General features: G+C 36.9%; 1 protein-coding gene across 1 annotated transcript in view; it reads right to left on the bottom strand.

Moving 5' to 3' along the window:
* The window catches only part of Svep1 (sushi, von Willebrand factor type A, EGF and pentraxin domain containing 1), a 169,542-nt gene that overhangs the window by 97,172 nt on the left and 46,692 nt on the right, over positions 1-25,678 (bottom strand). The window contains 5 exon segments of the mRNA XM_048783107.1: positions 2,063-2,181; positions 4,291-4,485; positions 7,888-8,067; positions 16,097-16,276; positions 17,427-17,585. Coding sequence (XP_048639064.1) covers positions 2,063-2,181; positions 4,291-4,485; positions 7,888-8,067; positions 16,097-16,276; positions 17,427-17,585 — 833 coding nt within the window.

Below are 25,678 nucleotides of genomic sequence, written 5' to 3'. Positions count from 1 at the left end.
TGGCTGGAGGAGATGGATAGTTGGAGGTGCACCCTGGAAGGTTGCATCTTCCCTGTGGCCCCATCCCCTTTTCCCTTTCTCTGCTTCCTGATCTTGCCATGAGCTGAGCAGCTTTCCTCTGCTCGACCTTTCTCCCATGACGTGCTGCCTCACCTGGGACCTAGAGCAATGGAATTGGTCATCTATGGATTGAAGCCTTGATCTCCAAATAAACTTTCCCTCCTTTAAGTTGTTTTTCTTAGGTGTTTTGGTCACAGCGACACAAAAGTTGACTAAAACAAAATCTAATTTACATCTTTCAGTCCTGTGCAAATTAATTTTATTCTAGTATATGCCATAGTTGAACAGCTCCCTTTGGCATGAAAAATCTCTTTTCTCAGTTTTACGACCACAGACTTTTCTAATCTTTTACTTCCCTAATGCCTGACTTTATCTGCCCATTTCTTGAGAGTGAATCTTTCTCAGGTTTTAATCTCTGTCATTCTGTAATATGCACATCCACTCTGGGAAAATTTGTCTACAAGAGTGCTCTCAGATATACTGCTATGACAATCTGCAGATGGTTGCCAAAAGTAACCGTTTTACTATTGCACCTCCTCTGTGTGGCTGTTTTGGGGGACTGAGGACTTTTCTTTCACTCAATGCCTGTGCTTATGAACATGAGACAGAAAATAGATGTGCCATAGGTTTTCAGGCAGTTGCTTGGTCTTCTGCGATCCTTCTCTCCTTTGACCCTTCCACTCCTATCATGGGTACAGAGCGTTTCTAAAATGACTACACATTCTGGGCTACACATTCACAGCAAAATCTCTTTTAGTGATACTGTGTTGTCTAAGTCTAAATATTTGCATAGGATGACAAAGAGCAAATTAATGGGTTGGGGTTCAGGCAATGCATATAATTTGGGCTGCATGAGTTATGCACAAGGAGTGAATGCAAAGAGGAGGCAATTGGGAGAAGCTCAGACAACTCTGAGCATCTTAGTACTTGATTCTCTTGCAATAGGGAATGACAGCCTGGTTTTTAAGTTGGCACAGGCTTTGAGAACCTGCCTAAGAGCAAACAGTAGAAATGAAAAAATGCTTGCTGCTTGCTGCTTCCTACTGGATGGTCTGGCTGGAATTTTTTTTTTTTTTTTTTTTTTTTTTTGAGATTTACAGATACATGGCTCCTACATCAGTGGACATGCAGTGATATCTTCAGTGTGAATTCTCCTGAGATCCTGACACATGTCCTGTGCTCTTCTTAGGGTTTGAAGGTGATGCAGCATGAGGGTGATGGGCCTTTTACTGGAAGGTGGACATATCACACACAAGAGCAGCTCAACACACATATCACACATAACCCTAGAAGCTGCATTTCACTTTAAAAAACAGATTAAAAGCTGCCTTGATTGTAAGTTTAGCCAACACAATGATCAGAACAATTACCTCAATGTATCTTGGCTGGCACAAGTTACACAGGTGTGAAAACAATTTACTATTTAAGAGCAACTTCATATATATGTAATAATATAGATAAAAGAGGAAGCTAAATTCCTAAGTGAACCTCTTTCCTAGCATCTGATGGATGATTATCTGAAGCGACTCTATGTTTAATATTAAAATTCTGTGCTCTAAATATCACTGAATTTAGATGAGCTGAATTAGAAACATTAATACTATCTCCTTCAGATTGGCCAATATGCAGTCATTTAGGGCTCATAGTTTTAAACTATGTTCATATATAGAAATTAAGAGGGATTCTACATGTTTTCTTTTCTTAGAAGGACTTCAGAGCCTAGGAAGGGGAGATGAATTTTTAGTCAAATAATCTTAGTAGAAACAAGAAATGGAGCAAGTCTATGGGATGGGATGAAAAGTTTCCATTTTAGAGATTTTTATCTGAGATTTCTAGTTAAAAATTCAAGGCTGATTATTCTTCTATCAGATGGGGCATTTACGAGTAGAGAACATAGTAATGCATTGTTATTATTAGAGTAGTAAATTTTCAGTATTATATACATTTGCAATATATTCGGAATCCATTTGAAAAAGAATGCAAATATTTATGCAAATCTTACCTTCTCACCAGAGTTGTCTTTAGCTGTTGGGATTTGCCAGGTGATATTAGCAGAATCTTGTTGTTTCTGAGTCTTAGCCTCTATGTCCTTAGGACAGTTGATTTGAGGAGCTTCCACATCTGATCCAGAAGAACACATGAATCAATTAATACCTTAATACAAACTCCTAAGTCATGCAAGAAAGAGACAAAAGTCTGGTTATATTAATACCTTATGACTCATTTTCTTTACATGCCGTTGGAATATGCAAGTGCTTTCCCAAGAGCTTACCTTAGCATGACTTACAAGGCCCTTCCTGAATTGGTACCTGCTGACCTCTTAGCCTCATTTCTTCAACTTCTCTACTGAAACTCCACATTGAATTACTCTCAGGCCCATGAGAGCTCCAGGGTCTTTCTTTTACTTGGACCCTTGTCTGTGTTCTTTTATTACTGGAATAAAAATTGCCCCTTTACCTGGGAAACTACTGCTTGTCCTTTGATTTTCAGCTTAGATAAAGCTCCTTGAGAAGCTTTCTCTGACTCTCCCAGTCCAGCTGGGGTGCTTGCTTCCCAAGTTCCCACCGTCCTCTATACGTGTCCCAACCATCAAATTCAATGCTTCATTTAAAATCAAATTTTCTCTCCTAATAGAATTGAAGTTCTTTTAAAGGTCAGGATATCTTTTCTCTATTAACTCACACAGTGCCTGGGATATTACAGGAGCTTAGTAAATATTTTTGGAATGAGACAAAGACATAAACAGAAAAAAAAAAAAGAATGTTGACAGTGGCAGTAGGAAACCACACTTGAAAATGAGGCTGTCAGGCAGAACTAATTAGCAGTCCTATAAGGTATTGTCAAAACAACAAATTCAAGCTAGTGATTTTTTGTGTGTGTGTTGTGAGACTTTTCAAATACTAAATTAAATGTGCTAACATTCTACAGATCCACAAAAGCCAGAGAGGTACTAAGTTCTTATTATATGATTAATACATCCTTTATTTTAACTTATGTTAAATTAGATATTCAGTAACTCAGAGCTGGATGTATGTGAACTGATTTCATTTAGTCTCATATCTTATTATTTCTTTAAAATTTTATAAATTTATATTTTCTTTTTCTCAGAGCATATTATACCTAGATATTTTTCCCCTACAAAGATGCACAGTAGCACATTGACTGTGGCAATCTAAAAATGTATTTAATTTTTCATTCATACTTAAATGATAGCTTGACTGGATTTAGAAAAAAATGCATTTATTTTCTTTCCACATCCTGTAGACATGGCTGTGTTTCCTTCTGACACTTAGAACTGTAAATAAGAAGTGTAATGTGAATCTGATTCTTCTAGTTTTGGGTAAAATTTTTTTCTTTCATCGAATATACTGAAGATTTTCTCATTAAGTTCACATCTCAGAAATGTCATGAGGAATAGAGAAGCTGTGCCAGCCCAATGTTCTAGGGCAATTTCTGGGCTAAGGGTTTAAGTCTATAGCTCAAGGAAATTTTCTTCTGCAGGAAGAAAGTTCTTCTTCACCCCCTTTCCTCTCTGCTTTTGGTACTCCTTATTGCACAGACATGGGAGTTTCTCTGTCGGTTATTGACATCTCCTAACTTCTGCCTTTTTGGTTTGACGAATTGGGATATTTAAGTTCTTTGTTTATTACTTCTCCATTCTGAGGGAATTCTCAGTTTGGTCCTTGCAATCACTAATACTGATTTCAACAACATCCACTTTTGTATTTTCCTTTTTTGCTTTTCTCCTTCTTTTGGAGATCTTCTTGCTATTTTTATTTCTAGGAACTCTTTCTTGTATTCAAAAGCACCATCTCCCTAAGAATCTGCTCTTGCTTCAGGGAAAATGAAAATGTCCTCTTGCAGACATAATGAGATGCGGGATTCAAAATTCTAGGAGCTCTTATATGTTTTAATCAATTCAGTTTTACCTGCTTTATGTGGACCAGAATTCCTCACAGATTTTCATTGCCTGAAGGAAAACTTACCTTATTTCCAGCACCAAAAGGATCCTTTTATTTATTTATTTATTTCTTCTGTCATTGTCTGGCATTTTATAATTAGATTTGGCAAATCCACCATTTGAACCAGAAATTCTCGAAGTGAGTATTGGGGTGATAACATTTTATCATAGATTGTCAGCAAAACATGCAAAGAGGGACAGTCATACACCACACTCTTGTGCTATTATTAAGAAATTTGGTTTCAAACCTGACCGACATAGTGACCCACCTTTACACACAGCTGTCTGAACTTTGGCACTCCATTTCCCAGAAGTGGCACATCTTACTTCTCTGACTCCAGATAAAATAAAACCTTGGTGGCAACTTAGCTGACATATCGTCCCAGGTTTAGCTGGCTGCTTGCCACAGTTGGGAGGTGATATGATGACACCTTTGGGCTTCTGAAAGGTGGAGCAATGGCGTTCTGTTGGAGGAAAATGAGACAATATTATTTGCATTTTCACAAATTAGAAATGCCACAGATTTAGAAATGTATCCAAGAAAAATACAATTGGGCTGCCTTGGATTGACATAAATCACTAACTGCATATGATAATATATGATGTATTGCAAATAATGCTGAGAACTATATCTCTTTTGTTACCTCTTATTCTTTTGCCAATATATCAAAGCCTTGAAAAACTTCTGATATTTTAATCAATGCTGTTTTTGACTTTCATCATTTGCTTGGAGCACCCACATTTGGTTTGCAGAATATTATCTTAGAGATTTGAAATATAAAAGAATAAATTCAATCCCATCTTTCATCAATTGAGTGATTGATTCAACAATCAATTTTTATTTTCTGAATTTTTTGGTGAGCACATAGTGAGAAAAATTTTCATCCCTTCCCTAAAATCACTGTTATATGGAGGGCCTTGACCCTTTATGGTCTCTTCAGCATGAGTGAAGCATAGCTGCTGAATTAGGCAGAATGCAAACAAAATGGAAAAATCAAGGATAGGGCTGAATGCAGGATGTGTGTGTGTGTGTGAGTGTGCACAGGTGCACATTTATTTGTTGCAGTAGAGATTCTAAAAATGCTATGGCAGTGAAAGACCTTTTCCCCCTAAGAATTCAGTTTGTCTCTATTTCTGTACAGCATGAGCCATGTGCCTTCCCAGATTTCTTGTTCTGCTATCAAGAGGAAAATCAGAGCCAAATGTGTGGTCTGAACTGGACTATGTGGGATTCAGTGTCCTTTATTCACGATTAGCCCTTTATAAAGTAAGGAAATCACCCTTTGGTCTCAAAATTGTTGAAGATTTTATTGTCTTTTTTATTGCTTGTTCATGGGGCTCTGGGTGAACATATCCTTAATTTTTATTCAATCTAAAATACTGACTTTTTCTTCTTAAAATATTTGCATTGCTTTTATGCTTAATCAATTCTACAATTGGTTACCATTCACTTATGTGTAGTATATGTATATTTTCTTCTAGGTTTTATTTTTTACTTCATAGTTTAAAACCTATGAAGAATTCATATCAGTGTGCAGTGTGAATTGAAGATTAAGAAAAAATTTATTTTGTTTTGTTTTCCTCAAGTAGTTAGCTAATTTTCTTATATGGTCTGTTGAATAGATCCTTTTTGCCCCTGTTAGCTGATACATGGTACTTCCTTAATAATATATCAGATTTGTAAGTTTCAGGGTCTATTTAGTCCTCCTGATTTGTATGGCAATCTGCCTACTCTAATTTTTGCAATCTTAATTTATATTTTAAAACCTGAAAAGCTACTTTCTCTGTACTATTCTTATTGCTTTTCCTTTTCAAACTTATTTTGGTGATTTTGACTGTATATTCTTCTATAAGCCCTGGAATTACTCCTTAATCCCCAAGAAAAAGTGCAAAAAATATTTCCTTTGAGGCTGCTAAATGATGTGGCATTTTGCCTATACATATATTTGAATAATTTCAATAAAACTGCATACAAATGTTCAACTGCTCTTTTTTGTTTCTCAGTAATATTTTCTAGTTTTTTTAAAAATACAAGTTCTACACATTTCTTTTTAAGGTTATTCTGATATATATTGTTTAGTTCTTTTAAATGTGATTTCTTATTATATATCCTGCTTATCATTCATAGAAAAGTTGTTTATTTGGGATTCTTTTGATGTTAGTAAACTTTCAGATTTTTGGTAGATTTATTCTAGATTTTCGGTAGATATGTAATCTAAAAATGATGACGATTTTCAAACTTGTTATCTCTAATCTCATGATTTATTATTAGGACTAAAGTTTATAGAACAATATGAATAATTCTCAGCATCTCTTCATTTTTCAGGTTTAACAAAACTCTCTATCTTGCTTTCCATAGCAGCTGCAGATTTAAGATAGACATATTTTATTGTGTCAGCATATCAATGTATATGAGTTGCTTAAAATTTTATTTAAAATGTATTTTAGCTGGATTGGGTATGATGATGCATGACTATAATCCCAGCCACTTGGAAGGCTGTGGCAGGAGAATCTCAAGTTCAAATCCACCATGCAACTTAGTGAGGCCCTAAGCAACTCAGTGAGACCTGGTCTCAAAATTTTAAAATTAAGTAATTTAAAAAATACAAATGTATTTTGTTTGTATGCTGTTTTTTATATATGTATATAAAGGTCTGGGGGATATGGCTCAGTAGTTAAGCACTCATGGGTTCAATCCCTGTACCCCCCCCCAAAAAAAATAAAACCAACTTCTTTACATGATAATGAATACATTTTTGTCTTCTTTAAGCAGCCATCCAATTTTCCCTATTGGTTATAATGAAACAATGTATTATACTGATAGAATATCTAACTTTAAACCCTTTTTACATTTCTAATATAAATTTGTTTTGGTAGACCATGCCTTTGAATGTATATGCTAGTATATTTGCTATTATAGTTATACATGGGTTTATCTATAGTCTTCTATTGTTTTTTGGTAATAATTGTCAGGTCCACAACAAGTTTGATAATATGAACAGGCTAGCTTTCCATTATCTGGGCCAAGCTTTAAAATTTGAGAATTACTATTTCTTAAAGATTGAGAAAAATTTCCCCTCACTGAGCCCTCAGTCATTGTCAGGAATGTTTAATGTTATGATAGCATTATTCATTTTTATGAGTAATGGTATGTGTGCATTTCTGCTTTTTTTCTTGAATTATTCAAGATCTTGCATTTCCTTAAATGTCATTTATATCAAGAGTTTTCAATTTTAATGCACAGATTTATACAGTTTAAAAAAATTTAGACCTCTGAATACTTTGTTATAGTTTCTCAGAAAAATTAGATTCCTGCATTTTTTGAACTTATATTTTAAGTTCAATTTTATTACTTTAAAGATTTCCCTCTTTACCATTCTATTGCATCCCATCTCCCTTTATAGTTCATTATTCTTAGACAATTATTGATGTGTCTTTATTTTAGTTCTTCATGCAATTTTTTTTCTTAACTTTCAAATGAAATACTCAGTAATTTTTGTTCCTGTGGATTTTTAAGTTTCACTGGTTCACAATTTTGTCCTTTTAACATGGCAAAGCTGAATTATGTTTAATAAAGCAAGGAGATTATACAGCATTTGCTTTTAAAACAAAATCCATCCAAGCTGGCCTCAATTAAAAAGAATTGCCACTTGAATCTGTAAACATCAGTGAGTTGGAATTCAGTGTAGAAGGTTTTTCTAACCAGTAGAGAGGACTAAAACCACATGCCTGTCTATGTACCTCAAACACCATGCATACCTCCATGTGGAAGCTTATTCATTCATATTCATTATGAACCAGTGCTCAATTCTTGGAACACCAGAGAAATCAGAGAGCAGGAGACCCCATGCCTTCCAGGCACTCACCCACACATCGAGGCTCTGCGCCATCCCACTGGGCATTTCCTTGACAGGTAAGCTTAGCGCTTCCTTCTAGTCTGTATCCTTCATCACAGGTAACCAAGCACGTTGTCTTGTAGGACATTTCCCCCGTAGAACAGCTGATGTGGCCATGCTTAGGCTGGCGGAGAGGAGGGCATGTTCTCACTACAGAAAATGTAAGCAATTAGATCTAAATAAGGATAAAAATTACAATTCTGAGTTTACTAATGTCTTCACATTGCAAGTGAGAACATGTCCCACAATGAATAACACACCATCATTTTTTTGTTACTATGGGGTAACTTGAGGCTGATGTTTTCTCAACTGTATTACCCAGACAATGCCACTGTGTCTACCCCTCTGCCGAGGGATGGGACATTTAAAACATCTGGGAGGTCTAGCCCCAAATGCACCATGATGGCTGTAGATTAGGGGTGGTCAAAAAAGGGAGGTACCTGCAGCCCTGATCTGCGCCTTTGCTGTGATTTTCCAGCTATGTTCCAACGAACATCTGTCTTTTCCCAAGACAGATGTTGTATGCTCATGATCAGCTCACTTCGGAAACCTCAGGATCTTTTTTTTAAGGGTCCCAGTCTCTGCAAAGCTGCCCAACATCTGCGATCTTAAATTCCAGTGTTCCACTGTCTGATATAACTCTGGTCCTTTAGCTTTTTCTCTCTTTTCTTTCCATACAACTACACAAATTCTAATTCATGATCTTAACCTTGATTTATGTATTAGCATCAGTTTGGTAGTTTTGTTTGTTTGTTTGTTTTTGTTGTTGTTGCTGTGCTGGATACTAGGAGCTTCCTGTCCTCTAGTCATTTCCCCCACTTTTCTTCCCCCAGCATAGAAATGCGCCCAGCCATAAGATTATAAATCCACGCTTCCCTCATAATTACAGAGCCAACGAGAGGCAGCTGCAGTTGTGTGGAATTTCTGGGAAAGCTTCTGAAAGGGGTGTCTTGATTGAGAGAGAACTTCTTTGTCTTCCTGTTTTCCTCTTTCTCTCTTCCAAATCACAGACATTGAGTGATAGTACCCCAGCAAGCTATTGCATATTTATATGACACTCCAGGGAAAGTAGGAAACACTAAGATGATAGATAAAAACAGTAAAAGCCTTAGTCTCTGATGACAGTGGAGCTGTTCCACCAGGTTTGGATGGCTTGATTTATCCTTTTAGATGAGGGGAAAAGCCTGAATGGGCTTAAAGCATTGTTATTTGGATCTTGATACCAATAGCTGTACACAGGTCCTAATTCTCTCTACCCAGCAACCCATTCACTTTCCCTTTTTTCACTTGTTAGGGAAAGAACTTTCCTCTCTTTCAACTCATGGGATTTGTATGTGCTCCAGCTCTGCTCAGGGGTGGAGCATGTGACCTAGGATCGCATTCCCCTACTCTGGGAATTGAGTGGGTACAACTGGTGATATGGGTCCTTTCTTGGTCCTCTGAATTGACCATGATGGTGTAGTTGGGGGGCTAATTAACTAAGCCCTGGATGCCAGAAATGCCCCCACACCTCAGCAAGCCTCAACACCACCATCAAGGGAAGTTTCATGGGGTATCCAGAGAAACCTATGTTTTCTAGTTCTGCCATCTCTAACCAGTGGCCTCAACATGACACCAGAGAAGCTCCAAGAGGGCTTCTCCTGCTTCTGCATGTTTCCAAACAATGTCTGTGCTCTGGAATCTCCTGGCAAGACTCCCACACTGTCCAAACCACTAAAATCCACAATGTATCTTAGAGCCAAGTTTGATTAACTCCATCATGCCCCCATGCCTGTTTCTGACAACCTTCAAGATCATTCCTCATCTACCAAGTTTATCCAATATACCTGATGCAGATCTGATTTCTATAGATTCTTGAACTTTCCCTCCAGAATATGTGTTTCATCTTCAGTAAATTCCCTTAAATCCTAAACTTTCCTTTTGAACTTCTCCTTTACTCTTTTATCCTAATCAAAATCTTATTGTCTTCTTTAGACACAATCTGGAGGTCAGAGAGGCATCTTCATTGCTCCTTATCTTCTGCTCAGAGCATTCTTTCTTTCTCTTTCCTAAAAATCTCCAGCTCCTTTAAAGTATCCTATGCATCCAACATCCCTTTTTCAGTTCTCTCTTTCTCATTGTCACACCCACCCACACCTCCACCATTATCGATTTCATTATCTATGCAAATGATCATTCCAATATCTTGGAGTCATAGTCTTGACTTCCTGTCCTCCAGTGACCATGTCATTCATCCTACCTCAGCTGCCATGTCCTCTAGACCTCACTATCAACCATTCAAGTACCACACCCTCTGACAATTACCTCCTACTTTTCAGGATCACTCCTTCAAGTGCCTCAACTCCATGAATGTCTACCTCACCGGGGGTCTCCTATCTGCTATGTGCAGAGAAAGCCATCACTGACGTGTTTATTCTTTTTCTAGGCTTCCTTTCCTCTAGTGCTAGGTTTGATCTGCTCCAATCAAGGTTTCCAGTCATGGGAAGGTGGGAAGAGAGTATGGGAGAAAGGAAAGAGGGAAAATTAGGGGAGGAAAAAAAGGAAAGAAAGAGAAAGAGAAGAAAAAGGTAGATGAAAGAAAGGAAGGGGATGGGAGAGGAGAGACATCAAACAGCAGGGGAGGTTAATCAAAACTATAGGAGGTCATTACCTTGGGTGAGCTCTTGCACTAGGCTTCAACAGATCAAATCACACCAAAGGATAGTGTATATCCATCATATCACATATATCATATATATAATATCTACATATACATAAATATACTTTTAAAATTTATGTATGATGGAAACTTTAAAACAATGGAAAGAAAGCTGGGGCAAAATATTCAAGTATATGTTCAACTGAAGTCATCAATATCCAAATCATTCAGCAGGAACCCATTCAAATTATATTACTTGGCAGAGAATAAATATTGAGTTCATTAAATATAAACCTAGGATTTATTACTCCACAGAGAAAGTTCAGGCATTACAATAGAGGTTAAATTATAAAGCCTTTCTATCCCTAGGATGGTTTGGATTAAAGTTAACTATTGACAAAAAATGAATGAAAATATTTTGCCTTCTGCATTTTTGACTTTTATTGAATGTGTCTATCATTCATAGTACACTGTCAAATGTCAGGTTGCCTTAAAAGGTGAATAAGATAAATTCCTATGATTAAGATAAAAAAAATCTGGAAAACCATATTAAACAATTGCTTTTAGCTTCAATAAAAGTAAAAAAAAATCACTATGGCTTTCCAAAAAGACAAAATGGATTTGCAACATCTCTCAAGAGTACTGATAATAAATTAAAGTTGGTCTCTCAGACAGATGCAAATTATATAGCTTCTGAGATGTTGGTTTTTAATAAACTTCTATTGCTCCTTAGGGAAAACAATACAATATGCAGTATTTTCTATTTATTTCTTAAATATTTTATACTCCTTTCAGTCAAGAATGACTAATTGTTACCATTTTAAATAAGAACTCATTTGTTTTCTAGATTCAACCTAAATTTTCTTATTTTAACAAGATGAAAAATCCTGCAATAAATGTTTCCTGACTTACATTCATGTTAAAGCAATACCTAAATATATATTTAGTTTTATTAGAAAACATAAATTTATCCTTATTTGATCATTACACATTATATACATGGTTGAATTATCACACTGTACCTCCAAATATGTATGATTATTATGTCATTAAAAATTAGAAAAATAATTAAAAATTTAAAATAAATACACCAATTTGGTCTTTTGCTGGGAGCCATTAGCCAAGTAGGTATGACAATTTCCTTGCCAGTGTACCCCATGTTGCTGACATTTGCAGTGACATTGAATGTAGGTGACCTTGCTCAAGGACCAAGGCGGATTAGGGTGTTCCCGGTTTAAGATAATCCTGTTTAGGGCGTTCCCAGTTTAGGTTCCAGGTTTAAGGTTTAAGATTATTCCTGCTGGGAATAGGGCGTATCCTGCTGCCTGAGTTCCCCTTGAGTTCTCACGGGATTCAGACAGTATATTTTGGAGACAGAAGCCCAGTGGATGTGGATTTGGGCAGAGAACGTGGATTTCCCCAGAACGTGATTGTAGACGGCTGGTGTGAGTTCGGGAATAAAGAGTTGCTGTTTGAATCTACAAGCTGTGTGGTGGCTCGTGATTGTGTGCCCAGCCAGACTGCGGCATTTGTGCCCAGCCAGACTGCGGCAGTCTTTTAAGAGAACAATCTACTATGTACTAAACATTGAAAGAAGTGGAAAATGTGCAGTGGTTCTCATCTTAAAGATAAATCAGGTATTTTTCCCTAGACACATGCTTTCTGATATACAGTCAATCTCCAAATTCTGATAATATCTATTACTGAAAAGAAAGCCAGTAAGTCTGATGTTAAATGTAGGCTTCTTATTTCAACCTTCTCAGAAAAAAGAATAGTCTCACAAAATTTAATTTACTATGATATTGTTTTAGCTAGTTGTCATTTAAAACCACAAGAGAATACTTACTGGTTTAGAAAGAAATGCATAATTCAGATAAAATTGGAAAAGGTTATAGGTGTCTTAGGAAGAGTGGCTAGGAGGAATAAGAATCAAGGCGGCCAAAGACTATTCAATATTACAAAGACATTAACATGAAATGTGTGAAAGTCTTTATATTTCAACTGATCTTTCATTTCTGACTCAATCTTAAGAAAGAATTTCATGGAAAAAAGACATGATGAATATTATTCTCTGCCCTAATGAGATTTTAATTAGACCTGTAAAAATACTACTTTTTCTATACTACCTTCTCAGCGTCAGACATGAATCCTGCCCAAATGCCATATTTCATTGAATCCCAGAGAGCCCAATTATAAGACACACCATTATTTTATGGGCCACTATTAAAAAAAATAGATAAAAATGAAATATTTTACTGCCATTGATTTTAAGGTGCATTTCAACTTTAGAGATATTGAAATGTGAAAAAGATATGTTTTAGATTTGGTGAAATATGGCTTATAATTCATGGAACAGTATCTCAAGTTACTAAATCTGTTTTCCCTGTTATAGGGGAAGAGCCTGAGTATCTTCATTCAGGGTAACTTTATTTACTCTAACTGAGGTAGGAGCTTTGGTGGTGATGTTGAAGGGATTTTAAGAAGACCCATGGTCCTGGAGCATTTTTCTCACAGATTAAAATTATTTTATGCATATTGGAATAGCAATAGAAATTACATAAAAGAGAACAAGCATGCTTTTTTGGGGGAAATAACATAAGCAAGCCATATGTATATTTATCAATAATGTATGTCTCTATCAATATATGTCTTTGTTAATTCAATTTTTTTCATTCATTCACAGAGGTACAACCAATGATTAGGGGGAAAAAGATGTATTCTGTGCTCTTGGTACATTCACAGTCCAGCAGAGGTGATCAGCAAGTTAATCAACAATAAAAGGAAATGTGGTGGTTTGCATTGGAACAATTTGGTGAAGTTGGGAAATGTGTCAGAATCCCCTTACTGTGGTCCTCAGTTAGGGTTGGGCAAAAGAGGAACTTGCACTTAATTTTGGAGGGTAGAAATGAAGCAGTGGTCAACATAGTCAGATTCAAGGACAGACACATGCAGAAGGGCCCTATCCACGTCCTGACTGATAATCCTGTTGACCAAGGGTAGTCCCACATTCACAACCACAGGAAACTGGCTACACAGAGGTAAAGACTCTCTCAGGCCTTTGGAGTTCCCTAAGATTCTATCTCAACAGCTGAGCAGACTTTGTTTTCTTGGATTCAGTTATCAGGCAGACACTTGTGGACTTTGCAACTTCTCTACCTTCTGTTTCTGAGTTCTTTCCAAGATTGTGCAGGGTCCAATTCCTGCAATAAATCCCTTCTTCCAAAACATCCCTGATTAACTGTGATTCCCTGGACACACAGGTTAAGTGCTGGGATACTGGGAGGACAGACCTACACAGGCCATACCCTTCATGCTGAGGAAGTTGGCAATAGCAGAGGTTTTATGGGACCAAGATTCAAGGCAGGGCAACTAAACAAAGCTTGCACATGGACCACTTCCTGAGAGGCACCTCCATTTATGGCTTTAGTGTAGGATGCAGGGCTTGGGCTGGCATTGTGAGGTCCACCAGACTTCAGCCTCAAGGACCAGCTAGCTACTTTAGAAGATCCTAAGATAAAAAGTTAAAATCTAATGTTTCCTGCTCTCCACCATGAGGTGTGTGGAGGAAGAGGTAGAGATTTTACACAGTACTGTTGACTTCCCAGGAAATCTTTTAGAGGTTTCCTATGATTAATCTTTTTGGTAATAGTACCTGGCTTTTTGCTACTTGAGACTCGTGACTGAAAACCTTCCCTTTACCTTCACATATAAGCAGTAGCTTCCCTGAGACTGGAGGTCTAGGATCTAATTCTTTTCCCTCGGGATTTTAGGGATAAACTCTTTATCTTTTAACATTGAGAATGGCTAAGGAACACCCTAAGGCTAGTTTGATTCTCTTTCCCTCGTAAGTAATTTCTAACTCTGAAACACACACGATTTTCTATTTTTCTAGGGCATCCAAAAATTTCACTAAGACTATTTCCAGACATGGATCTGTTTTTAATTTTTCCCCCCATCACTCGCTAAGTGATTTTAAACTGAATATGAAAGATTTTGGTTGTTCATATTTATTTTCAAAATTTCAGCTTGGGCATAATGTTTGATCTTCTATTAGTGCTTCTTCTCTATTCCATTCTCTTTCTGGATTCCTAACGTAAGAAGAGGCTCCTTCCTGTGACAATTCTTGTTATCACTTTATTCTTTCAAAATTCTATTATCCTTAAAGTTTTGCTCTACTCTCAGATGAATTTCTAGAGTTGTTGTTGTTGTTTTTTTTTAATCTGTTAATTTGGCTTTTAAGTATATTCATTTATTGTGTCTTTTTGCACTTGGATTTCTGTCATCTTTTGGAACTTTGGTCTGATTTCAGCAATGTAATTGCCTTTCAATCACAGTGGTTCCATTCCCCTGCCTTCTGTCAGGTCATCTTTGTTCAGTCTTCAGAGTCTCTAGATTTCTCTACTCTTTGTAGGACTAGAGAAAGGGTCTGTAGGGCCTGACTTAGGCAATTGACATTAACGGTGGGTCCCATATTGGTAGCTGAGCAATATCAATAATGGATATCTCCTGGACTTTCAAGTGATATTCGATTAGTGAGTAGGTGGGCTTCCTCATGTATGTGGGTCAAGAGAATCCCAGAAGACAGAATTCCTTACCCAGTGATCTGCATGATTTGTGGGGTCTTGGAGGAACCTAATCCTCAGTAAAGAGTATTGCCAAAGAATGACCATGGGATATGGTAGGGGTAAGTTTGCCAGGTTGAGCGATGGACAAACTAACTGGCCCAGATATCCAGCTACATTTGAACCTTAGAAGACCAAAACAATGTTTTAAATATATACCTAGGTCCCTAATTATGTATACTGCATTTAGAAGCTTCATGGGTGGAGATTCTGGTGGTCCCCAAGTCTTTGGTCTGTGTCTCTCTTACCGTTTCTTAGGGAGTCTTTCCTTCCCACTCTACCTGTGAAATCACAGGAAGTTGGCTGTAGGACTGTTTTTAAGAAGTAGGTAAACAGTGGCAAGTGGAGGTGAATTGCGGCGCTATTCTCTTGTTCTCCATATTTGACATGGGAATCTCGGGTCCCACCCCTGAAACTGTCCCTTTTCTACTCCTTGAGGGCTCACCATAGCAAATTCCCCATTTTCTATCACATGTTGTCTGCCCCAAGTGAAGGCTGGAGATATGTAAGTTGACTAAATGCTCCCGCTGCAGGACAGTGATGTTCTCCAAGTCCATAATCATGATTGGCATCCAGCCCCTACTCTGCCTATCCCCAAATCTGGCACCTTGTCTTGTTGTTCCTGGTACCCTGTCTTAGCCGCTTGAGATCTGGGGTTTGGATAACCTGTCTATTTGCCTCCCAGAAAGCTCTTTTGCTTATTCACCAAAAGCATATAAAGGTCATATTTTAAGATGACGTGGTCAATTGAACTTAACACTTCTGACTTCAAGCTTCCTATATTTTTTCTACTTTCTGTGGTTTGTGGTCTATGAAGTAAAAAAAAAAAGAAACAAAGAACTGACTGGTCTATTAGAGTTTAAATCAAGTAAATCAAGTAAGACAATCAATAAACAATGTGAATTGGCAGTTTGCTTACCTCTGCAAGAGCTTTCTGAACCGGACCACAAACCACTGGGCAGACACAAGAAGATGCTGCTTCCCACGAGGTCAAATCCAGGGTGACATCGGACCCCACAGGCTGCATTGAAGTGGTTGTTGCAAGTGTTTTGGATAAAATAACCATTTTCAGGAGGCCTCAGAGCAGGACAGTGGACAACTGACATTTATAGAAATAAAATTAAAAAATCAAAGTCATTCTTTGTCTAGGGAACATTCTTTTCTGTTTGTTTAAGGGGGCATGTTATACAGATATCTCAAATTCCCACAGCTTTCTCATTTACTGCATTTGAATTTCTAAATGCGTATTTGGAAGAAGAACCACTACATTTAACTCCTATTAGGTATTTACTTCAGAATAAATTTTAAATAGAGACTAAAAAATTTTCTAAGTTTTAATTTTTTTTTTTTTTTATTTTGGCTGGTATGGTGGTGCATACCTATAATCTCAGTGGCTCAGGAGGCTGAGGCAGGAGAATTACAAGTTCAAAGCCAGCCTCAGCAACTTGGTGAGGTCCTAAGCAATTTAGTGAGACTGTTTCGAAATAAAAACTACAAAAGGTCTGGGGATGTGGCTCAGTGGTTAAGCACACCTGGGCTCAATCCCTGGTACCAAAAATGAAAAAAAATTTTTGATATGTACCTGGATATGAAATTTTCTAAGCATTTCTTTCTTTCTTTTTTCCTTTTTTTCTTTTTCCAGTTTTGGAGACCGAACTCAGGATCTCACCCATGCTAAGAACAAGCTATACCACCAACCCCTAGTTCTTGACCTTCACCTTCACATGTCATTAGATATTTTCTCTTTTAATTAAGGAGGCATGAAATAAAGAGCGAATAAGGCTAGCAAAGTATATTTGCTACAAACCCCAAGAGCCACAGCTTCTTGTACAAGATATAGGCTGTTAAAATATTTTTAATTTTGACATGAATGATACTGAGTCACCTTACTTGTGAAAATATGTTTCTAAATGAATTCAACTATCACCAGGGCCAAGATGAGCTCATTTGTTATTCAAATTGTTTTAAAAATCATAGCATTTCTCTTCTGGATATATTTTGAATTTTTTCTAGGTACTAAGTCTTTCTACTTTCAAAATTACATTACTGCTAGGGTCTCAGATCCTCTTCTTGGGAACAAGATATACATGTGTTCAGTGATAAGCGCTACAAAATAAAAGCAAATAAGTCTCTCAAATGTAATTAGAGAGAGAATATTAAAAATTAAACTAAAACTGGATGCAAACACTACTATTTTTCTATCACAGAGAGCAGCTTTTGTATTTCCTATTTGCGGGGGGGATGCTTACCTTCACAGGTCTGGCCAGATGCCCGGTACCCCTCTCGGCAGACACAGTCTTCAGGGGCTGTGCTTCCAGGTGGAGAGGTGTGATTTTCATCAGGACACGGAATGCACGTACTGATTCCTCCTGGAGAACCTTCGGGTTTGTATGTCCCTGGTGGACAAGCTGTGGGCAGACAGGAGGCCAGAGAAGTCCATTTGATGTGGTTTATCAATCGAGAGTTCACAAAATGTTTGAAACTAAGTAGGGGAGGAAAAAGCTAAGCAATAGCTTTTCATAGGAATAATGATATAATATAATTTAAGCAAGGAAAGAAACCAACATTCTTTTTTTTTTTTTTAAAAAAAAAGAGCCATGTAATTTGTTGTATGCAGGTTTTAAAGGCTTCTTTTGTCCCCAAATTAGTGTCAATCACAACATAACTCAGCATGATGTTTGGGATGATTTGTGGGAAAATTCAAAACAGCAACAAATGTTAAGGGACTAGAAAGAACCAATGACCTTCAAACTATTTTTAAAATGTTGGTAAACATGGTCTCCTCCATATTCATCTTTCTCAATCCTGTACAGCTCTCTCTCTACCACCGAGACCTATCCCCTTCTGAGCTGAGGAGATTCCCCGTAGAGATGCAGAGAGAACATAGCCCATTGTTTCTGTTCAAAGCATTTGACAAAGGTTGAGAAGAAAGTGAAGGGCTTGAGGGAAATAATCTAACTAATGGGAAATAGGCCCTTTGAAGAAAAGAGAATTAAAGACTCAGTCTTTCCCAGGCTCACTAAAGGTGGGGGTGGGGGGGTTAATAGAGAAATCTAATTGATCTTGTTTCAGTCTTCCTTCTGCACTGACAATGTGGCTTTGAACTTGTAACTTCATCCCTCTGAAGTTATGCATTTGTAAAATAACTCAAAATTAAGAAATGTAACAATAAATAGAGGGACTTGCAGTGCTTGGTAAAGCCAGTTAAATGCAGCCTAGGCCTAGGATGTATTTGACTCCTAAAACACCAATAGCACAAGGAATGTGAACATATGTGGAGGTATTTTATATACATTATCTCACTTAATCTCTCTATATTAATATCTGCTATTAAAATTTATTATTATTAATATATGAATTTCCTTAGTATTAGTATATCCTTTGTAAAGAGGAGAAAATGGAAATATCTTGATGAAGCAAACAAATAAGGAGAAATATGTAAAATGAAAATATGTAAAGAACTTTTCCTAATACAAAAGAAAAACACAAATACTCCAACAGAAAAATTGACAAAGAACAAGAAGTGAAAATTTCTTAAAGAAACAATATAAATGACCATGAGATAAACAGCTTAACTTTGTTCACAGTATTGAAAATTACTGGCTACCTTCTCATTTGTCAAAACTTAAAAAGAATGTTAATACTTAGTGGTAGCAGGCACCTGGGAGAAGAGGGTCTCCCCTATCCTCTGAATGCACGTGAAGCCCTCTGTGGAACATTATGAGGGCAGATACCAAATGCCTTGAATGAACCTCTCTCTGATACAGCATTTTGTTTTAAAGAATTTGTCCCAAGTAAGCAAAAATGTATGCATAAAATTTGTATTGTACAACATTGAAAATAACACTAATATTCAGAGAGAAGGAGTTTGTTAAATTCTTGTGACATCCATCCAGTGGAAATACTGGCCATATAATTCTTGACATGGAAAGTCATTCAGATTATGTGGTTAAGTGTTAAAAAAAAAGTACTTTTCAAAAACTCATGTGAATTGTATGATCCTATGTCATTTATAAATAAATAATAAGACACAAAGGAAGTGATCTTTAAAGTCATGGATACATTGCACATATTCATGGAAGGCCTCTGTGGCTTTCAGGTTTATTTTGGCTGATCTACAATTTATGGTTTTGTTACCACAAATAGGTATTACCTGGGCAAAACCAAAAGTAAATGCAATTATATATAAAAGGAAGTTATTGTCCAAAAATCCTATATTTCATTTCATGGTAATTGGTTCCCTGACCTTGGAGAGCCCCTTGGTTCCTCCTCCTTCCTCTATTTCTTTCAGAATCCAAATGAAAATCATGCTCTTTGGATCTAACTGCCTAAAAATCTCCTGCATTCCCTTCCACCATCATACTTCCTATCTCGGGTGTGATTTTGTCATCTCTCTTCCAGGTTTACAAAAATCCTCCTTCCTGGCTCTTTAGCCTTTATCTCTACCCTTCAATCCATTTTAGACATTTTTTCCCACAAATGTCAATCAAATCAGTTTTTATGTAAACCCTGAACCAACTGATGAAGGCCCTCACTCTTTCATCTCGAGGACAGTCCCATCATAGATCTGTCTGAGGCCTCCCTCTCTATCAGCAGCAATGAGCCAGTGAATTCCAAATCAGCCAGTGCATAGTTTGGGGCTGTCTCTTTCTTCTACTCTACCTCATTTGTGGGACTTGGGAACTTCAGTCACTTGAACAATTTAATTTCTCTATGCCTCTGTTTCTTCAGGTGTAACAGTAGTAGTACTGGCCTTACACATTTCTTGTTGGTCTTTCGTATTCATTGAAATAATACAAGCAAAGCAACAATGCTTACATTCAGTAAATGATAGGATAATGTCCCAAATCCTTCCATTATCTCAACCATTAAGGAGCTAATTATACTTCTCATAGGTGTGGTGGGCCCAATGGGTGCTTTGGTACTTGGTAAATATTACCTCCCTTTCCTGCCTTTCATTTAGCTTCTGCCTTTGCATATGTTTTCCTGCCTCCAAGTGAACCTCCAATAATCTCTCAAGATTCTCAGTTATTTCTTAATTCTCATCAGACAGACTGTGCTGCCTTCTCTCCCAGGTCCCCAGAGCACATGTCCCTTACCTCTGCTCGGGTACATATCACACTGAGTGTAACATACACCCGTCTTTTTCTCTCAGTAGGCAACATGTGCTTGTACGTTCAGAGTCTTCCAATTATTTGTTGCAGCCACTGTCCATCCCATTGCCTGAGCCAGTGGTCACTCAATCAAGGGAGGGCAAGAGAACATAAGCTCTGTGGGAAGGTGGCGTGTGGGTTTGGCGGGAGGGAGTACTAAAGTCCAAAAGAGTAATAACAGGGTGAATTGAAAGGACATTAGTCTTGGAGTCTGGACAACTGAGTTGCAGTCTTGGCTCTTCCACTAACAGGCTCCAGGGTCACTGGAAAGTGACTTTATTTTCTCTTCCTACAACATACAGAAATTATGATGTCTGTGATCTTTCCAAAGCTAATATTTGATGTTTCCATAAATAGAATAACACTGAAAAATAACTTAAAGAAACTTTTCCTATGAGTAGTTCAGATTCTAGCTACAGATTTTATAATTTCTTTAAAAACTAATATTACACGAGAAGGAAATGATTTCACATTTTATTGTCCTCTAAAACCTTTTGAATAATCAAGAGTTTACAACACTGGGGAATAGTGTTTTGGATAAAAATATCCAAAAGTACACTTGGAAATGTATTGTGAAATTCTTAATGATAATGAAAAACAGACTTTAGGGGGACTATTTAAAGACATTGCACAATTCTAGTGGGAGAGGTGTGATCAACTTCCTTGATTCCCAAGGGGAAAAATTCCTCATCCAAAACTAAGCAAAAGTTGAAAAGAGGAAATAAATCCGTGGTCTGAACAAATTTCACAAGTCTTGGGAAAGGGCTATGATATATTTTTTAAAAGAGATGTTTCTTTCCTGGAAATGTACCAAACCTTAATTTTTAATTGCTCTTTTTGTTGTTAAAATAAGTACTCACTCTTTTCAGAGACACACTGGCAACTATCAGCTACTATTACTGGAAGAGTGATTCCTGACGTTATATTGTGCTAAGGTTGGGTCCTTCTTGAGCTGACAAGCAATTCTTTGACCAAAGTAGATTAAAACACCAGTCAGTCTGGAATTTGTAAAATACAAAGGAGTCTCTAGTCTCTCTGGCCCAATAAATATCAACTTCTTAGGTGACTAATTTAGTTAATATTAACAACATGGATTATACAGGGACTTTCACTTTACAATATTCTTTCTTATATATAATCTAAGATTAATTTTTTAAAACCCCCATCAATATTAAAAGGTTTTATTCCTTTCATCTTTAAAGGCTAATGAATGATTATTTATAGAGTATGATCTTAGGGCCGTTGCATGAGCTGCACTTGGTTATGTGCTACACAAACTCAAGGGTGTCCATTCATGTAGATGACCATGGCAGCCTGTGGAGTTGTGCAATTCCAAAGCCCTTGGTTCTGCTGTATCTAGGTAGGGCACCTGGCGAGTATGTAGCCCCCAGATGAAGGCCCACAATGTCATGCTTCTTTTCAACTTCATGAATTTGATCTGAAGAAGGAATCTATTTCCTACAACCAGTTGTGCTAGGATTTTGAACAAAGGAATCGATTGCCCTAGAAGAGAATGAGTTTCTCCCATGCGGGGCCAGTGTTTTCACAAATACAGGACAAAGGCCTACACATGTATATAGGGACTTTTTATTAGGCTGCCATAATCCTTGCCATTTTCATCAATTAATTAGATGAGGAGACTTTCAACTGCACTGAAATCTGCACATCAGAACATGTGTGGAGTGTATTAGCACCCTGCAGCTCTCCCTGTAATTGTTTAGCTCATTTGGCTGAAGTACAAACTATTTGGACAAAATTGTAAATTTGAACCCTGTGTGGTGCCATAACAACAAATGGTACCCTGACGGCAGGATGCCTTGCTGCAAATATAAACACCTGCTCAGACTCGCCAGGAGATTAGCGATGGATCAGGACAAGTATATCAAAAAAAAAAAAAAATCCTCAAAAGACTGTGTACAAAAGTGGGTGTGTCAGCAAAGAAATCACGTTAAGAATTAATATACGTCTATGCATGTATACACATTCATATTTACATGTAGATTCACATGTAAATACAGCTTGACAGCTGAGTATAGAATATTAAGGTGAAGGCTATTATATTGAAAAGTATTCTTTTTTTTAGTTTTTTAGGTGGACACAATACCTATATTTTATTTTTATGTGGTGCTAAGGATTGAACCCAGTGCCTCATGCATGCTAGGTGAGCACTCTACCACTGAGCCACAACCCCACCCCTATATTCTTAATTGTCTAAGTTTAGATCATCCTGAGTTTTTAAAATCAAAACTTAGTGGGCATGCACTTTTAGGAAAGTCTTTTGAAGATTTTTAAAAATCATCTTTGAACTTATTTTTCCTTTATTTTGTAACTCAAGCTCATATAAAGGGGAGAATGAAATATACCATAAGCTAAACTTGTTGGGTTTAGCTTTTATTAAAATAATAGTTTATTAAATCTTAACTATCAAAAGAATAGTTAAACCAAATTGGCTTAACTATTCATTTAAGTTGATTTCATTTTTAAAAATATTTTTTATAAACTTCATATAAACATCTTGTTTCCTTAAGTCTTTTATATAAAATATTTTTCTTAGGCCAAATAATATTAACTCTGTCAACTCATGAGGTTATCGTAGTCCAACTATTTTACATTCCCATTATTAGGATTGAAAATATGACTTATTGTACTTTTTACCACTTGGCATTAACACTTTCAAAAATTACCACTTAATCATTGTGAAGGCCTGTGAACTTCAGGGAAACAGAATTTCAACTTGAAATTAGGTAACCCATCCTTCGGACACATGCACACGTAGACCCAAAAGAAATCTATTTGCTTAAAGAATTAAATCGATTTCTGGGAGAAAATTCCAACTATGACAGGGATAGTATTCAAAATATTACAACCAAGAATGGCACAATTGCTGATTAATGAGAACAAAAGTTGCTATAGCAGCAAAACACATTTTGCATGCTGACTTATTTACCATGTTACCTGTACAGGTACTGGATTGTGGGATAAGTCAGGGGGCCAACAAAAAGGGTCAGTTTAGTAAAGGGGTATTCATGGGACTTGGAGCAGCAGTGATTTCTGAACCAGTACCTAAGCATTTCAATATCTTGAAAACCTTTACAACTGTACTAATATATACCTGTTGAATGTTTATTTGTCCTCAATAAAAGGAGAATTGGTGTAGGTCCGACATAAAGACATGTGACCTTAACAGCCAGAGAGGAAAAAAAAAAATTCTGAGCAGAGTCTTATTTTTGTTGTCTAATTTGTTTACCATTGGATCCTATAAAGAGTGGTAAGTTATGAATAAAATCTCAAGCCATAATTTACCTCTGATGTTGTCATTCCCTCACCTCAATCTCTCAATCAATAAGAGGGATTTGGAAATGTGGACTGTATCAATTGCTATTCTCCATTTCCATTCTTGCTACCTTAATTTAGAACCTTATTATTTTACGTTTACTTGATTTTTTAACTTTCATACATGCATCTGTTCTTCTCTGTTGCTTCACAGTCAGTGATTTCTAGCCACAGGTGCCAGTTATTATTCTTATCACACTGCTTTTATCACCCTCAAAAGTCTTTAATGACTCACCACTGCCAATTAACTAAAGACTATCTTTGTAGTGTGGAAATCAAATCCGAATGGGAGCTAATTTTTACACCTTATGTTTTCTTGCTTTGAATCCCATTATATCCATAAAATGTAGTCTACTTTCCCATCTAGACAAGCTTTTTCCAGTCCCCATACTGGCCTGTACTTCTCATCCTTCACAATAGTCTCCTCCATCTCTAACCCCAAATCCTATCAATGAAACCCAGTTAAAATCCCACCATCTCCAGAACTAAAGGTAATCATTTTTGAATACCTATACCTTTCTATTATATACATTATTTTTAATTTTCATTCAAGTCTCAGTTGTTTAGAACCAGATTAATCATAATTTTTGGCTCAAGATGTACATTCTGGCTTCTTTATAATTGAACTCTATTTCATAATAAGACACTACTTAGATGCAAGTACTGTGCAATAATCAGATCTGCCAAAGTACCTAAAAGATAATTAACAAATAGTTGAAAGAATCAATAGACAGATTTAAATGATTTCTTTCTATAGTTTCCATAAGACCCAACTCAGAACTATCTGATTTGCCTGAGTGGTCTGTTCTACTGCCCCTTGGTATTTTAGTCATCCGTTTTTTTCTCCTTTCATATTTCACATTAAATATCTGAAGCATTCTCTGAATAGTATGTGTGTAAATAAAATCACAAGTCTTTTACTTTGGAAACTGCAAAGCTTTCAACACATTAAATTTCACCATGTCACCAACTTTCTCCCATTTCATCCATTAAAATAGGGTGTGGTACAAAAGACAGAGTGCAGGAGTGAGAATTCTGAAAATGGTTACAGGCTGTGACACTGTCTGACCCTCTCTAAGTTATGTAACTAATTGGAGAATTGGTTTTTCCATCCCTACTACATGGATGATCATGGGTGTATCCCAGAATTCTATGACCCTTAGTAAAGATGAAAAGGATACAACTGGTAATAGGATAATGAGGACAAAGCCAAGAATAAGACAAAGCTCCATCTGTGCTCCATTCCAGTTGTAGTCTTAAACAGACAATTAAACAGGAAAGTACCATGTTCTATGACAACACAGGAGAGAGAAATAATCTAGACTTGAGAAAATGGTGGAGTGGTCAGTAAGCTTTGTTAGTCAATGTACTTCCAAAGGTGAGATCAGACAACAAACAGGTGTGAGGGGCGGTGAAGGAGCTGGGTGATGGCATTCCAGATAGAGGAATGAACATTTGATGGGGTGTAAATTGCCAGCCTGGTAGGCTTGAAAAAATGAGAACTCATTGTGAAAAAAAATTTTTTTGATAGTACTGGGGATCAAACTCAGGGCTTTGTCCATGCTAGGCAAGGGCTCTGTCACTAAGCTATGTCCTTAACCCTGAGGGTTCCCACTGGCTGGAGAACAGAGGGGTGAGGTAAGTGAGTGCCAGAAATACCAAGACTGGGTAAGCCACATCCAAAAGCTAGGAGTTTATCTTAGAAACAGTGGGGAAAATGACAATGTTGTAAGTTAGGGAGTGTAACAACATCACTTTGGATGCCTTCTGAGAATGATTTTGGAGGACAATAACATTTCATTCTCAAACACATGGCATGAGTCACTCACTCCCACGTATTCCCATATACAAGGATGATCAAAGAATAACTTTAACATGATGAATTATTTTTGTTTAATTGATTTTGTTTTTTTCCAAAATTATTTCTAAAACATTTATTCTTGGTTCATAATCATTATTTTTCCCCATCTCACTTTGTTTGATTGATTTTTTTTTTTTTTTTTTTTTTTTTTTGG

Source organism: Marmota marmota, unplaced genomic scaffold (genome assembly GCF_001458135.2).
Source record: "Marmota marmota marmota unplaced genomic scaffold, marMar, whole genome shotgun sequence".
In the NCBI taxonomy this organism is placed as follows: Eukaryota; Metazoa; Chordata; class Mammalia; order Rodentia; family Sciuridae; genus Marmota; species Marmota marmota.
The sequence above is the reverse complement of the archived record's forward strand: the minus strand, read 5'-3'. Positions and strand labels throughout refer to the sequence as shown.